Source organism: Cyprinodon variegatus, unplaced genomic scaffold, assembly GCF_000732505.1.
Source record: "Cyprinodon variegatus isolate N-32 unplaced genomic scaffold, C_variegatus-1.0 Scaffold302, whole genome shotgun sequence".
Classification (NCBI taxonomy): Eukaryota; Metazoa; Chordata; class Actinopteri; order Cyprinodontiformes; family Cyprinodontidae; genus Cyprinodon; species Cyprinodon variegatus.
In genome coordinates, this window is record NW_015150755.1 from 275,753 (window position 1) to 293,606 (window position 17,854).

Genomic DNA, 17,854 nt, shown 5'->3' on the forward strand with positions numbered 1-17,854 from the left:
TTGCCTCCATTTTTTAAAAGACAGACTTAGTGTAAATTAGTTTTTCAGTTAAAAAACATATGTGAATGCAGTATTCATTTTTATATAACCTGTGATGTGTTTAATGACTTCCACCGGAGGCTTTTTCACAGTAGATATGCTTCATATATGATGCCCAAGATGTTAGACAAATAAGTAAAATACTACAAAAGGACATTCTTAGACTTTTTTAATACTATTAGAAAGAGGAAAGAAGAGGCAATAAAACTACACATTTTGGTTAAAAGGAGAGTTTTTTTGTTTTACATAGAGGAAAAAGGATGTCTGGTTGCTTTTCCACTGCAGCCTCATTTATATTATGCTTCCTAATAAACAGGTTCTGCATGTTTTCTTAACAGTATCTCAAGTTCAGGTATTTTGGATGGAAAACACCAAGAATTTGTTGACTTGCCCTGAATGTATCAGAATCAGTGTCAGGGTTCCTGTGTGTGAGTTAGTGCGAGTTGTGCATCTCTACCATAGAGGATCTTTGTGGAGAATTTAGGTAGCCTACACAGGTGAAAGTAATCTTTATAATAGTAGTGCTGGGCTTAAAAGTGCACCAGAGCCTTCATTCAGTTCTGGTTTCTTGTGTGCATTGAAGTTGTTAGTTGCTTCCTAGTCTCTTGCTTCCCTTGAGTATTTTTCCTGATGTTTATTGGTTTTGTTTGATTTTCAGTATTTTTGTATTTTGGATTTTTGCCTCCGTTTCCCTTGGACTTACATTAAACCATCCAAACTCGTCCGGCCGTCTGCTCTCTGCATTTGGGTACTCAAAACCTCCACCAAACCTGACACATTCAGGGCAAGTATTTCTCTTTTCGATTAAAAGCTTAAAACAAACAGAATTAGTTTCTCTCATAACAGATCAAGAATCCGTCTAAAAACATTTGATAATAGCTGCAGTGTAGAATACAGCAACAGATATCTAGCAGTCATCAACTTTGCTATAACTGATATGATGACATTTATTTGTTCTATGATGAGAATTTTTTTTGTGTTATTGTTGAAATTTAGTTTTCCTTTAAGAAGTTGTAAAAGGATTTAAGCATTTCCATACTCAAACATGTTTTCCTTTGGTTTTCCCTTTAGTTAATTTGAACAGGGCAAACTCTATTTTTATCTTCACATTACCGTTTGTCATATCCACTCAGTTGAAGACAGAGAATGTTTTTTTTTTTTCCGAAAATGTAAAAGTCTGGGACAGATAAAGACGACAAATCATGTCTCCTCTTGATGCCTTGCAGTACCCGTTTTATTTTTTTCATTGTTTCCACAGCAGCAACACGCTGTTTGAGTGCTCGGATTAAAATGTGCGCACTAAAGGATAGCAAGTTTACATGTTCTTTGAACTGTAAAATTCTCCACTGAACTGCTTAAATCTCAAGAAAAATCAAGGCTGTGCTCTAAAAACTATTACCAGTTTTTTACACTTCACTGGCCAGCTGAGCACTCTCCATTGTGAGCAGCACCAATCAATACGAGTACTCCTCCTAACTCTGAATTGCAGTTCAAATGAGGAGGTCTCTGTTTATAAGGATTAGTTTATCTTTATCTTGCAAGAAAAGGGGAGTTTTTATCATCTTGTTAAATTCCTGAACTAGAAACCTCCCTCGGTTTCGCCTGCTTTAAGGTCATCCTGTGCTTCAACGCTCCCCTTGGTCATCTTTTTGAACAAAAGGCGTTTTTTTATGAGGGTCACAGCTAAGTGTCCTCCCTTGTGTATATTCACACTTGTCTCCTACTAAGGCACAAGATGTTAGATTTAATAATATTACATGAAGTGGGCTACAAATTACGTACTTTTTATTTCCTGTGAAAAAATAACAAAACAAGCTATCATTTTTGATTTACAGACCACAAGAATGGCTGTAATCACCATAATTGGATGACCATAATGTTGCTGCCTTTAAACGAGCTGCCATTAAACTGACTAAAAGGCAAAGGGAGGCAGAACACCATTTTTATCATATTTGTTCAAAATCAAAGACCACAACAGAGGAACATTCCTGCGGGGGAACACAAAACATAAGAGTGGATCATTATGCACTTGGTTGCCGCAGTGAGGCCAAATCCCTTTCAGTGGAATAAAATTGGCTGTGATGTGTAACAGATGTGACTGTTTAGAGGGATTCAGAGAAGCTAGAATCAGCATTTCATCTGCACAAGCTAAGCAGATGCAGAGATCCATATCTAAAATCTGTGCTGGTGTACAGAAATTTGGGATCTCAGGAGTTTTTCCTCAATCCAAAAAAAGAAAAAAAAAAAAAAAGAAATCCCTTTTAACTGATTTATTCATCCAACCCGTGTATGTGATTTTGAGGACCCCAGTTTATAACCACAACAACATCTGGAATATCAGCAATATTTCCATCTGTCTTTAGCAGTCTGATTGGAGCAGCACGTGTGTCCTCTGTGCAGAAGCAGGTGCAGCACTCTTTCGCTTTGTATTCCTCTGTTTATCCCACTTATGACAACCACAAGGGTCCTTTTGAAGAAAACATTGCCCAATTCCCCCTAATCAATAAAAGCTCCCTCCAGCATATGCAGCCGTTGCTTGTGTTTGTGTCCGGCCACAGATGTCGCTCCGTTGTGTTGATTCGTCAAACAAAAAAACACTTCATTGGTGTTTGAGTTTGTCAAGCTTGCTAAGCTACAGCTAAGCTGTGTGTGCAGCCATCTATATTACTGTTGATTAAAGCCTCTCGGTATTTACTCTGCAACAGCTCAAATGTTCCCAGAATAAAAATTAATGTAAAGAAAAGAGATTTTAATGGATTTCTGTTTTTTGTTCTTCATTCAGCCTATGTTGATATGCTAATGGCTAAATTAAAGCGCTGCATTCATAGTGGAGGATTAGCACTTTTTTTATTATAAAGTCAATCCCTTGAAAACAGGCAGACAGCTTCTGTATTTCCCTTTTGTTCGCTTTTTCGAATGAAATAAGAAAATTGTTAAATACTAGTGTAGAAGTTGTTGCAGAAAATCTTACAACTAAAATGTGATTAAATCCAAAAAGGGCCAAATACACATGGATTATTCTAATCTTATTAAATAAGTTTTTATCAATCTAAACTATGGTCTGTCTGTCTGTGTTTCTGTCATAAATCTTTTATACTTTTCAGTTAAATTATTTTAGTCACATCAGCAGACGATGAAAAAGGGTTTTTGTATGCCATTAAAATTGACCCCAGTGTTGCTTTTGTTTCCAAACACAAACTATGCCTAACCGCGTGCAACCACTCACTAGCAAACGTGACACCTGGGTGTTTCATATGCAAAGTCACTTGAGAACAGACAACAAATTTTCTTCCAAAATACTTCTGTTAGGCAACAAGATACATGTTGCCTAACATAAGCGATACAGAGGATGCGAATAAAAGCAACATATGGCTCTTATGTGAGGCGTAATTTGAGCCATCTGTGTGAAATACAGGGGATGTCAGTTTCTCTTGTTTTCTCGTCAAAGCAGAAATGATTCTGATGGCTGCTTAAACTTCACCCCTGGGATAACAAAATCACTCAGTAGCCTGAGGAAGATGCAAAGAAAGACGAGTTAGCTCCCTTTCTTTGTAAACTAGGACAACTATGTATTATGCAGCACTCAGAATCATAGCAGGTGATGGCTTTGGCTGATTTATAAGATAGGAGGTAGATGTATTTAGGTCATTTCTTAAATGAAGGAATAGGTTAGATGCTAAGGTTAAGAGCCAGACTACTATGGCATGCAGTCGCAAGAAGGAGGCCAGTATCTTGAATTAAGGAAAGAATGAAAAGGGTGTAGCACCAGAATTTGGCCTTTTGATTAAGGATCTAATCACTTTAACACTTTCACCGTTTGCATCCCACACTTATGTCAGTAACGAATAACAGCCAGTTTTTTTAATGATGTGGCAAAACCAACAATTGATGATCAGAATGGAATGATGATAGAGAGGTCAGTGAAATAAAATCTAAATACCTGAACATAGTATCGACATGAGCGCTCTCTCTTCTGCAGCTGTAATTGAAAGGAAAAGCAAAGGAGAGTTAGCAAAAGATCAACAACTCCAACTAACGATGCATAAGATATCAAGACTGGAGTTTTCACTGTTAGACTCTTGAGAAACACTGTTAGTTCATTTAATATCAAAGTTTCGCATGTCGGATGAATTGCTAAAATACGTTTTGTTTTAACTGTCTTTATAAAGATGTGGATAAAAGGTTAAATGGAACAAAATATATATTTTTTAATTCAATATTTCATCAGAAAAGCAAGCTGCAATCTTAAGGCATACTCTTAAGACCTTGGTTTAAATAATGTCTGTCCATGGTCAAAGTGAGGACTTAGTGCTTAAAGCGGATTTATGATTAACTGGGAATTCCTAATCTTACACAGAGATGTGTTTTAGTGATTTTGTTTTGGACTAGTCTCTCAGTGACAGTTTGCATCCCTAACTAGGAGACAGATGTTAAGACTTACCTAAATAATTATCTCCATCTCCTGGGATCTAATAATCATTTCCCTTATGCACTGAGAGTCTTTTAAACACCACTTGAGAAAGCATAGATTGGTTCTCATGTGTCTGCTTTCTGATTGATGAACTGCTGCTCTGATCTTCATGGCATGTTCTCACATCTCAGAGGACAATCTACAGCTCTGTTAGAGAGCATACTAATAAAATCCCCACTTACCCTAGTTTTATTAGTCGGCCAACCTGAGGAGGAGTCCTAATGTTTTCACACTCCCTCCGCCTCGCCAATCACTGAGGTCCTTTTACTCCTGGGAGCACTCAGAGATTCAGCAATGGTCATACCCCTTTGCCCCGATCTATGCCTCACTGCAGTTTCACTACAGATGTCTATAAAAGGTTCTATAGAGTTGATGCTTTTCATTTGTACTGACAGGTGTTGTTAACTCAGCCGCAATATTTACTAGTACTGTATTCCATACTAGCATCCACACACTTAAAGAAGCAAGCAAAGTATAACTATAAATTAACCCATTCTTCCTCTGCGACAGTATTGATCACTTTTTATTCATTAAAAAAGGCCTATTCGTATAAATTTTAAATACAAAACATCTGACAAAAAATTGGAAAAAGGTTCCATAAAGTTACACCCAAGGATTATTATTATACAAAAGAAAAAGTACTGTATGCCATAAATAGTAAATATTATTAGTATTAATAGTAAAAAGTAATAGATGTTAAAGCTGATTATAATAAAATCTAAAGGTGCAGTACGTTACTTTAAAAAAAAAGGTATGTTTTACATATTGGCTGAAACTGTCGCTAAATACTCAAAGTGACATTTGTTACAGATAATCTGGCTAAAATGTGGTGCAGCTGTACGTCTATGTAAAGCTCTTTGTTCTCTACTAGACTGCTTGTTAAAATCTTTAGGCTAAGACGAGAATTTTCTTAAAACTCACTACTGCAGGTTTAAGGCTTGTTTTAATAATTATTTATTTATTTAATATATACTTATTTAGACCATCTTCTTAGGAACAACTATGAGGTGAAACACATCACAATGCGTGTTCTCATTACAAAGGAAAAATCAAGGGTCTCTTATTAAACAATGACATTTTTGTAAGAATGAATTTTTTTGTATCATGTTGGACAATGATTTAATTACTATTGTCTTTTAGGAACTTTGAAACAGCAGGATGTATGCTTCTGTTTGAGCAGCATGCTAAAAAACAAATGTTTTTAATGTCATTTGGCCTAAGTAACATGGTGGATTAGTGTGTACCTTATGCACTCAATCTTTTTACAGAGTTATTAATACATCAAAACATGTTTTAATCTTTCTGAATCTTATTACATAAACTAAATACAAATCTTGATCTTACAGTAGGTAGTTTAAAGATAAAAAAAAAAAAAAAAGAAAACAACAACATTTTCAATAACTGCATTTTTTACCAATGGGTTTGCAAAATGCATTAAAACTGCTGGTCCACTACAGGGAATTGCAAAAGTAAAAAAAAACTAAACAAACACAATACATAATTCCCAACTTCAGCTGGCCCAGTTTGCATTAACACCAAAACAATTTTATACCGGGTCAAAAAAATGTCACAATGCAGGCGAAACAGATAATTTCAGGGGCAGAACTGTTTCAGTATCTCACTGATTTCAAAGAAATAAAAGGAAAAATAACATGAGGAAAAAGATGTATCTCATTGACTGCTCAGGGTCAAATATTCTCTTATCCTATTCCCAACAAACATTATAAAGCAACACAGATCATGGCAGTGTTGGGGTTTATGTCACTGCTTTAGTGTTTCTGTTTGAACCACTCCAGGGTTTGAATAAACTGTTCAGAGACAGGCAGTTGCAGCCGCGCCAAGATACGGTTCTCTTGTTTGTTTCAGCGTGTGGGTAAGGTTTAAGTCACCAACATGGTTCACTCTAAAATCTACACTCTGGCGCGGTAAAAGCATTTTAAGCTTTTGTACAAAAATCTGTCAGTGAGAAGCAGTGTAAGAAAAACTGTAATTCTCCCTGTGGTGCATTTTAATAAGATGAAGGTAGTTTTCACCTTTAACAATGGTGAGGTAAAGATTAATTACAGTAGGTCTATTGGATAATTTCTAGTTTACATACTTAAAATAATGCTTAGATGGACTGCATTTTAAGTTATGCACTAAATGAAACCTTAAACAACTCTTTAAATTAATCAGGAATTAGTTAGGAATTTGGACTGCAATACTACTCAAAAACTGGAATAAAATATTCCATGCTTTTCACAGATTATAAAAAGTCAAAAACTTCCCTCAAAAAGTCTGTCTTTATTTTCTCTTAAAAGCTGGGTATCTATCATTTAAAAATATTTTGTACAGTTTCAAATTATTCAGCATCATAAAGGACACCATTACTCAAGATGTTTCCATTTTGCCACAATAGGTACCTAAAAATAGAGCTAATGAGGAAAAATACAACATTTTATTTGTATAAATGTGAATTCATCACACTACAAAGTGAAAAGTAATGCTGTGAGGCAACTGTGGTTTAATTACACACCATCTTGGAGAAACGGTGTAAACAGTGTTAATTAGCCCAGAAATTAGACAGGGTGCAAGTGGGGAAATACTTCCAAGTGTTCATAAACCTGATTTTGGTATCATTTATTTCATTTCCTGTGAGAGCACCAGAGAGCTAGTTAACATCTAAGCCATGTCTAACACTGAAGGAGATATAATGCGAGGAGAAAGTTAGAATTCCCTGAGAAATTACATCTAACACTGGCTCAAGGATTGGAAGACGGAGCCACACAGGGAATGAATGGCTCTAATTGAGTCCTGATAGAGACATTCACCAGAGCCACTGTGTGGCTTTAACAGCCTGGGCCTGGTACCATACTAAGTCCAGATCAGATTAGCTGCAAAGACAACCACTTTCTAATAATGGAGCCAACATCATGCCCACTCCTCTGGAAATAGTCCCATCTCTTCCATTAGCCAGTTACCCTTTGATCACAAAAACGGCACTGATCTTGGCGTTTGCCAATTCAATCTTTTCATTGTCAGCTGGCAGTGAGTTGTGCTTTGCTGCCCAAATAGGGAAAAAAAAGATCTTTAATTCGTTTAGCTCACTGCAGATTGTGTCAAAAAGATTGAACTTGAGAGGAACAAATCAACCACTGCTCGAGCAATGAAAAAGATTTCTAGAGGAGAGCTTTGAATGGCGATGGAAGCTTAACACAAGCAAAGGCTACAGGGTCATTTTTCTCCATCGTGCCACAGTGCAGCAAACATTGATGGTATATCTGTGGGCTGAGAATAATTTATCACTGGATCGCCTCTGACCCCTTAAATAAATTATCCTGCCTGTAAAAGCTTTTTTTTTATGTTATTCCACTCAATATACCTGGTTTTTCCCCACTACTTCATAACATACCGAAGACAAAAACAATCCCTAACACGGCACCTCTAGCTAAAATGTTTAATTTAATGAGAAACTTTTCTGAAGTGGTGTTATAAACTCTTCTTGATGCTCAATGTGAATTTATTCATCTAACTTTACAGCCTTCCTACTCTGGTGCTGGAGAAAACTGCCGCTTAAAGCTCAATGGGACAGCTGTGTCTGCAATAAAATAAAAAATGCTCAACCAATTTAAAAAAGAAAGCAATCTGAGAACAGGTGCTGCAGCAAATCCCAGAATTACATTTCCAATTTCGCTAATGCTTGCTGCTCAACAGAAATACTATTTACTCACTTTACTGAACTGTTGATAATGAGGAAATAACGTCATTACCTAGAAGCCCAACAGACATAAAAAATAATCTATTGTTAATTTATTGTTAAGAGACATCAAATTGACTTATTTGGCAATAACAGAAAAATTGTAAATTATTTTTACACATGATTAACATCTTGTAAAAATTTTGAAAACAATCCAAATACACAATCTTATTATATATTTTGACCCCAAAATCTTATTCTTGTGGTTTGTTGTAGGTACCCTTAAGCAACAAACACATTACACTATAATGTAGTGTGGTTTGTTTCCCCTCTTTTCTTATTAGCCTTCTAAAATGTCACTTCTCTTCCTGCTTTGAGAATGCTGGGAAGTGGCAAGCATTCACAATGCTAAGGGTATGCATGATCAATGGCGATGGTGGAAATCGAGACTGTGCCAGGGCACAGGATTGGTTCACGTTTGCATTATCTGCTCCAGAAAAAGGTAAAAGAAAAATTATATCAAAGGTTTAGTGTAAAAATAGTTATTAATTTGCATGATGCTTCTAGTGAATAGCATGGCTGAGTGTTGGAGCTCCAAAAGGGGCTTTTTTTTTAATCCTCATTAGCAAAATCCCAAGTTAGCATATATAGGACATTTAAACCCCATAATCTATTATTGCCAAAGTCATAACACTCTGCAACTATATATAGATTCTTTTTTTTTTATTATTCTAATGTCGAATAGGGGCAATTTAATGCTGATAGTCAAATTGCATAACATTTTAAACACAGTGCTACAACTGAGTAAACTCTTCAAAAATGTTTTGAATATTTTTTTTATTTTGTATATTAAAATATATTTACCTGAACAGTGTTGACAATAAGAGCAATAGGTCATTGTTTCCTGCAGGTTATGTTTACCCTGCCTGTTAGACTGCCAGAATATGTTTAAAGGCAAAAGGAAAGTATATTTAGCTGAGCTTGAAAGCGGGTTTTTTCAGTACCTTGTTGAGGCTTCGTGCTGCGCTGTCTTTGCCGCCCGGCGTGAGGTTCCGCAGCTGGACGTCGAGCAGATCTACCAGCTGAATCATTGCCCTCACGGTATAGGTGATGTCGCCCGCATGAAGGTTGCTCTTGGTTTGTTCTGCCAGCTCTCTGGCAATAACTGCTGCTGTCTCTCCAGCTTTTATCTGGGAAAAAAAAAAAAAAAAAACTTTAAATGAAGATCCTAACTCACATTATCGCTTACCTTGATTAAATCTTAGGTATTCTTTCAAAAGGTAAAACCTGTGCACTGCCTACAAGGGAATAGAAGATAAATCGGAATCTATCAAAATAAATTCGTCTGACCTAAGGAATTTTTTCCCTCACTGCTGTAACATTGCAGACAATATATGTACACTAAGCTGTCTACTTACAGAGTTAAGTCTACACCAGGGAAACGTGTTATATCTGCTGTTCTAATACTGTTGAGTGAATATTCCCAGACAGCATTATACATTTATAACGCTAATGCAGAATATAGCCATTTGAAAGAGGCAATATTCTATATATTAATGGGTTATGAGGGAGTTCATTGCTTTTACACCAAGGTCCTTTTATTTCCAAGATCAAAAATTGAGAGATAATTTTATTTTTTATTTTGGTTAAAATTATTTTTAATTAGATCCATTAAAAGGAGCAGAATGAATTTAGGTTTTCTAGTTATATGAAGCATAGATTAGCACCATGCTGCTCCATCAAAAATGTTGCATCACAGTGCAAGAATAAAAAGAGACTGAAGTAAAAGACTAAAGGAAACTTCTGCCTTGCTTACAGAACGAATTAATTTCTCTGCCAAAGAAAATCCTAAGAAAACAAGGAGGTAGAAACTAGGTAGTGAGTGCCACTAGTCTTAAGAAAACACTTCATTAAATCACATTTTTTCTTTCTCTTTTTGTTATCTTACGGATATTAAACTAAGATTTAAATACTGTTTGGCTTATTTCAACAAGCCAACACAGGTATGAATTGAATTTTGGCTTCAAATTGCAAAAAAAAATGGTTCTTATCCAAGGATCCTTGATGACTAATGTAAAATATCTTGATTTACGATTTACTGCTTTTGATGGTAACTTCAAGAAAAGGATATTAGGTAAGAAAGTGTGCAATTTCTAACTATAAGAAACAAAGAAATATATCTGAATGTTCATTTTAACTAGAGCTAACAAGCTAGTCAAAAAAAAAAGAAAATACAGTTAATAAAGAAAAAAATCATGGGACTTGCTTGAATAAATTGTTAATGTTGTTTTGTTTGATATATAAATACATTTTTCTTTTTTGTTAAAACACGTGTAACATTTGTTATCACTGTCATTTTTTTTTATCATGTAAATGGACGAAGAAAAAGCTATATTTGCTCCAAGAATCAGCCCAAAATTATTGGGAGCACATATTTGGGGAAATGGTTAAACAGATGTCAAAATAATCGGTATCCGCATCAGCCTTTAAAAAAAACTGCACTGGTCCATCTCTAGTACCAGTTGTCAGGAATATTGCTTCTACGCTAAATTTGAAAGAAACACAAATAGTACAAAAAATAAGTAATAAAAAAAGTAATAAAATCTTCTACTTCAGAGAAACAGCACACCTTTAAGTATTCCTATTATTAGCACAAGGGCGACAATGGCATTAGGTACATGACTCGGTGGGTTCCTCGTTAGATAATAATTATAATGAAAAAACCAGAGTAGGGTTGATTATATTAACTCCTATTAATTTGTAAGTTGTTGGTTTTTCAAACAAACTTTAAATTTTTGTTTAAGGTCAAAGAAGATTAAAAATAATACCCTAAACGCTGAAGTTTTCATTGAAGTGCATAATAACACAATACCTACTTAACCAATACTTAAGCAGTTTTTTCATTACTGAAATGCTCTAGAGTTTATTTTCTTTTCATTCATCACCAACCTCCTTAGAGGGGAACACTTTGTCTCCTCCTTCAGCTTTTTTTTTTTTCTACACAACTTTATCAACACAACAATTATTGGCAATAGATATGGGCAAGTTCTCTGTTAGTTCTCTAATGGATAAGAGAAACAAGCTTCTGCGTCATGGCATATTAACTCTCCAGAGAAATAGGAAGTAATCAATTACTAATTCAAAATCCCAGGACACAGGGATCCACTTAAAAAAGAACATTAATGAAATAAAAGTTTATGACCATGTAAGATGTTTTTACACATCCTTACCAGTGGTGCAACTACCTGTGAAATGCATTGTTTTTTTCTTCCATGATAAAACTCATCAGGAGCATGCAGTGATTATATATTCAGCAACTAAGACGTTAGTCAAAAGTGTATCAGCCTGATTCACTGTAGCGTTACCTGCCATCTCTGCCAGTGAGTTTATTAGGGAAGTAATTAGACTCCTTAAATTTCTCCTTGTAGGGGTGTGTGTGTGTGTCTGAGGAACATATCTTAGGAAGATGTTTTCGTCCCCGGTTTCCTTACGCTCATCTCCTAATGAGAAGAGTGGAGATAGTGGGTAAATAGCTCTGCTCCCTCTTTTTGTCTCATACTCTCTCCCCTTTCTGCTTGTCTGGTGTCATTTTGCTTCCCTTCCTTTACCATCTACGTCGTCCTTTCTCATTTTTTTCTCCCAAACATCTGGTAATGAGCTGTGATACTCGCAGGACAATCGCTATGGATATAATATAACAAAGCGGCAGATGGGCATTCCGAATCCCTGAAGGGTTGGTCTTCATTAGAGACTTCCTTTCTCTACCAAGACAGGCGTACCGCTCAACTGTCATATCTTTTGAAATATATAAAAAAAAAAATTCAAAGCTTTTTTTTATCCTAAAAATACATATATTACTTTATCAAGTTAGCTTTTTTGTAGATTTGCATAATGCAACAATAGTCTTACTGCTTCTGATGAGCAGAGCCACAAAGCAAACTTAAAGTAACTTTGCTGCATTTGTTCATTGATTTTCCAGTAATAATGTAGTCAACAAATTTAATGTACTATTCACAAATATAGCAGATTATTTTTTTTTCAATAGCCTTTCTCGATTTATATCTTCAAACTGCTTTCGGTCTGATGGGCTAAGTTTTCCCTGCAGAGTAACATGCATGCCTAAGGGTATAGCACGCTTAAAGTGGAACACTTTTACCGCTTGCAATTCATAAGCAGGAACACAGATCCTCACTGGCAGTCACCTTCTCATCTTTTTCTTTTTTGATTTGATTAGATATTGAACTGTAGGAAGGTTGAAATGAAGCTTTGCATAATAGCCTGCAGAGCAGAAATACAACTCATTTGTGCTTGAGCAATACAGCGAGCCAATAACCGCTGTATCATGTTTTAGAGGGACCACAGCATGGATAGAGCTTTAACTACAGTAGTCTATTACACAGTGCTGTTTGGCTGGATTGGGTTTCACTCCAATCTAAACACTTAGGGTCTACCCTATCCGTAGATAGAACACACTGTCTGCCTAATCAATATAATTAATGGACTAAATATGAGCAAAGAATAAGACAATAAAAAGTAGATTTGACTGAGTTCAACAGGTGTTTTTGTACTGAGAGCTGCTGCAAATGTTCTTAACAGAAGGGCGGGAGGTCATAGGCCTAGCCAGAGTTAGGACTGAGTCCTTAAGCATTTCTGATTTTATAAAATCAGCAAGTAAAGGATATGATGAATATTCTCTCTTCAGCTTGGTTCTTCATGTACTACAACGTTCTTTATTATACACACAACTGTATGTTTCACCATATCTACAGCGTTCTCTATCGGAACTGAACAAGTGTAGAGTTGATAGATGTCAAAATCCTAATAAAATCTATTGCTGTTCCAGCTTATTGCCATCTTAATGCGTTCCCTCAATAAAGGGTTTCTTGACCAAACAAAGCATGGGAAAACTGGGTTATGCTTTTAAGTTATTTTTTTTTTTATTATTTAATGGAGCACCAGCTCATTCAAAAGGCTAGATTCAAAGTCCTGACTGGAACAAGAAATAAACAGAACTGCCCAGAGATCTCAGTCTGCTTTAGGTCTCTGTTTGATAAACTTTAAAATATGTTAAAGTCTTCAATGTGGTTAAAACACATTTTAGGATTATTTCTAAGTATGAACCTATGGAGATCTGTTGGTTGAACGGATTGGGCCCCAGGATTGTCCCAGGATTCTCACTCAATGCTAAGTGCAAATTATAAACTTTCCCATATTTTTAAGATGTTATGAAGTAAAAGTTTAGTTTTTACCTTTTGGTTGATGATGTTTACCCATGGGGATGTACAGTTGCTGAAATCAGGCCCCTGCTGGTCCCAGTATCCTTCTGGACCCAAGCAAGTGAATGAAACCATACCTTTAAAAAGAGGACAGACAAGGTGGATTTAGAGTCACAGCAAAATAGCTTTTTTCTCTCTCTGTGTATTTTGTGTGTCATTCTACCCAATCAGCCTATCTGCATTTCCCATTTTTCCAATACCCTTTTCCCATTATAGACTGACACACCACACAATGCCTCATGGTTCCTCATCTACTGCCTGAGTCTTTTGTATGTCAAGCCCTTTCAGGTATTTGCAAAAATTGTACAAGGAAACAACATTTCTAAGTGATCCAATTAATGGAGTTTGGAGAACCGTAATTGCATGGTTTTATCGTAAACTGGTGAATATGAATCTGTTTCACTCTTGGCCTTCTCCTGGACTCATCCCGACACCGTCTGCATTTAATCCTTAACAGTCAGACAGTGCCTGCTCGCCTCGCCATTGAAGCCTTGCATAAGAAAGCAGCTACAACAAAAAAGGTGCCACTTAAGTCTGTGGCTGAAACCATGAGGGAAGGACAACAAAGCAGGCTGAAAGATGAACTATATAAATGAATTAATGAACCTGGGTATTAGTCATCAGTCATGATACACTGTACATTTTAGCATCAATACTAAGAGATCTTCATTGTTTTTTAAGTAAACCAATTGCATAATCACAGACAGAAGCTGAACAGGATGAATATATTCTAGATTATTTTGCTATGGTTTTGTATATCATTTGCTACCTTACCTTAAAATTCCATGCATGCACTTTCATTGCTTAGATAATCAAAAGCTGCACATTGACATTGAACTACTCTCACTTGTATACGGGCGGGGGGAGGAGTGCTTTTGCAGGTCGACACAGTCTGCATTAACAGATAGAAATTTTGATTGACATATAATTTCTTTTCCCGGTCCACCTTAGACAGCCCCGTATTTGATGGGTTTATACGATAAGCGACTCTGCATCTCACCACCAGGCTGAGGGACAGGACAACGGAGCATGAAAGAGAGGGAGAACGTTGGCTGGGGAGTCAGGGGAGGGTCGGGGGGGTAGAGACAGAGTGACAGCCAACGAAAAGACGTAGATGGAAGGGGGGCTCGGAGAACTTTCAAAGAGTGGCAGAGGAAGCTCACACGGTTGTGTTCTGCTTGACAGTGCTGTCTGAAGTGCAACAGCTTTGAAGAGCGCTCTGAGAAGAGGAGGTGGGGTACCAGCTCCTCTTATCTATGCCATGTGTTGGCTGTTAGTGAGTTCTCAATAAGAGCTGACGTTGCTCCGTAAATGAAGACGGCATGTATATGATGTTCATGTTTCTGTGCATTGACTGATGAACGGATTGGGCCCCAAGCTGAATATGAACATACTACAGGTTTGGTTTGGTTTGTTTGCAGCTGCCTCTAAATTTAGAATTATATGCAAGCTCTGCAAATTGTACATTTCCAAATGCATGCAAATACTTGCTCTGAAAGTAGAATAAAAAAAAAATAATAAAAAAAAAACTTTAAGAGAGTATTGGGACCATTGAAAATGGCAAAAAAAAATCTCAGCAATTTCCATTATTAAGACTTAAAACTAATATTTCTTCTTAAAGTAATATATTGGTTGGAAACATTTCAATTTGTCAGAAAAAAAAGTTACAATAAACACTAATAAAAAATAATAAACACTCCATGTCCAGAATGCAGACTTGCCACCCAAACTTCAAACAGTTTCCATATCACAAGCGTGAGAGGGTGAGAAAGAAACTCCAACATGGCTGCTTTGTCTGCTTGTGTCTGCGCCATGAACATGTTGTTCTAAAACAGAAATAAGCCCAGTTGTACCACTTCCTCATCGGGAAATATTCAGATGCAGCTTGCATAAATGTATTTACCACTTTAATCTGAATATCAATCTGATGACTTCTCTCTTTTTTTGGTCACAGATGTGTGAATACAGTATACTTTTGAGTTATTCTTTATTTTTTATCATACATTCTGAATTTACAATATCTAATAATATATGCATTTTTCTCTTAAAATTTTAAAATAGATAAAACAGATTTCTGGTAAGATAAATACTTTTACTTTTGTTCTTTGATCTGCAGTTTCCTTCATACTCTCTCAATACTCTCTAATTCTACAATAAAATTGTCTGAGGATGTAACTAAATATAGAACTCTTTATTCAAACAACTTTATTTCCTCTAAAATGAATGGAGCTATTGCTGTCATTTGCACAAAAAATACTCTTGATTTAGAAATTATGATTTTAACTGACAAAGTTACGGTACCTATTAAGTTATGGGACTCTTCCATCCACAGAACCACCGGCCCAATAATTCTGAACTTAGTTCTGTAGAGCGATTTAAAAAAAAAATCTGTTTCTACACTTAACAGAGCTTATACTTAAACAAAAAACCATTTGGTAATTTGGCCGAGTGAATCTGTGTTTTTCCCAAAGCTGTTCCCTGAATTAATGCAGAATTCACTGATGTTAAGCTGGTAAACATGTTATGCTTTGTCTTTTTTTCCATAACGATACTCCTGACCCAGTCCTTTGTGTTGAGCTGTTTCCCTTTCTTGGATAATAATGCTGACTACACAACTTCACGTCCAGTTGCCTAAACATTTTCAAGCTTGCCACAGTTATTGCAAGACCTCTTTGGTTTGTGTTAATTCCCAAAGAAATTTAAGAACAATCCCCTGGACTTTGTTTCCAAGTTTGAAGATGTTTCGCTTCCCATCCGGGAAGCTTTTTCAATTCAAAATGAAAACGTTTGTGTTAAAAGAAAGCATACCAAGCCCTTCATGATCAAAGGAATTAATGAAGCTATGGCTGCTATTTAGTTCCTTTTCTCCACCATATAAAGCATTTATGGTACATGGGTTCTGTGTTTACATAGACACTCATTGATGGCATTATTCCTTCTATTAATTTTTTGGACTCTATGTTTTCTGTTTATCAAAAGTACTCCTTATGGACCGATTCTGTCTCAGGTCCCTATTGAAAGTAGATTTTGGAACTGAATTAGGTTGTATATAGTCAATATTTATTATTATTATTATTATTATTATTATTATTAGTAGTAGTAGTAGTAGTAGTAGTAGTAGTAGTAGTAGTAGTAGTAGTAGTAGTAGTAGTAGTAGTAGTAGTAGCAGTAGTAGTAGTAGTAGTAGTAGTAGTCTACCAACTGCACATAATCACTAAAAGATCAACTGAGGCCATTACTTCAGTGTCATTTTTTTGTTTCTATTACCATGCAAGAAAGAAAAAAAAAACATTCTGCTTTGATGCAAAGACAGAAAATATTTTCAGACATAATGTTCTAATTTATAAAAACTTCTGATCATTAATTATCTACAGCTATTCTGCAGTGAAATCCAAAGTACAACAACAGCTGTTGGGTGTTTTAGTTACTAGAAGTTAGAAAAATTTGGCATCATGCTATCTTTAGTGCGGCATCAGTGAGTCGGGATCAGAAAGTCAATAGGGAAAGACAGGGAGAGAGCAAATTTGGGTTGTGCAGGGAGTGTAAACATAAACAAGAAGGAACACAAGCAACTCACAGCAGACTGGGTCTCCTAAGAATATTGACATTCTCACAGAGAAAGGAAATAGAGAAACAGTATACTTATTCAATAGGCAGAGGTTCTTTGATTTCAATGCATGGATGTTTGGGTTTGCATTGGATTAATCATAAATCTTGAATGTTTGCAGTTTTATTATCACTGCCTCCATCACACCACAACTTATCTTATATTTTTTCTCATAGAACATTTTTGAGAAGTTGCAATATAAAGATGGACTGCTGATTTACAAACTGGTTTCAAAGCTCTTGGTGGTATCTAACTTGATCAGAAAACTAAATGAAAATAAAATACACTATACTGTCAAAAGTTTTTGTTCAACCATCCAAATGATTGGAATCAGGTGTTCCAATCACTTCTATGGCCACAGGTGAATAAATAAACCACCTAGAACCACAGACTGTTGTTCCAAACATTTGTGAAAGAATGGGTCACTCTCAGGAGCTCAGTGAATTTCACTGTGGAACAATGCCACCTGTGCAGCAAATCCAGTCGTGAAATTTCCTCGCTCCTAAATATTCCACTGTCAGCAGTCAGCTGTATCATAAGAAACTGAAATGCTTGGGAACTCAGCCATAAAGTGGCTTCTCCATCTGGAAATCTGATGGACAACTTTGGGGTTTGGCAGTTGCCAGGAGAAACGTACTTGTCTGACTGCATTATGCCAAGGGTAAAGCTTGGTGGGGAGGGGATTATGACAGTTTTTTTTTTTTTTTTTTTAAGAACTGGACCTTGCCCCTTAGTTCCGGTGAAAGTAACTCCGAATGCTTCAGCATACTAAGACACTTTAGAAT

The 17,854-nt window shown here is 36.1% G+C and overlaps 1 protein-coding gene across 20 annotated transcripts in view; it reads right to left on the bottom strand.

Annotated features, from left to right (window-relative positions):
* LOC107090598 (adhesion G protein-coupled receptor L3-like) overlaps positions 1–17,854 on the bottom strand; it is a 324,724-nt gene that overhangs the window by 93,969 nt on the left and 212,901 nt on the right. For all 20 annotated transcript variants that reach the window (XM_015384080.1, XM_015384069.1, XM_015384068.1 and 17 more), the window contains 3 exons: positions 13,436–13,539; positions 9,191–9,376; positions 3,980–4,018 (listed from right to left, as the gene is read on the bottom strand). In XM_015384080.1, the coding sequence (XP_015239566.1) occupies positions 3,980–4,018; positions 9,191–9,376; positions 13,436–13,539 (329 nt within the window). The remainder of the gene's footprint in view (positions 1–3,979; positions 4,019–9,190; positions 9,377–13,435; positions 13,540–17,854) is intronic.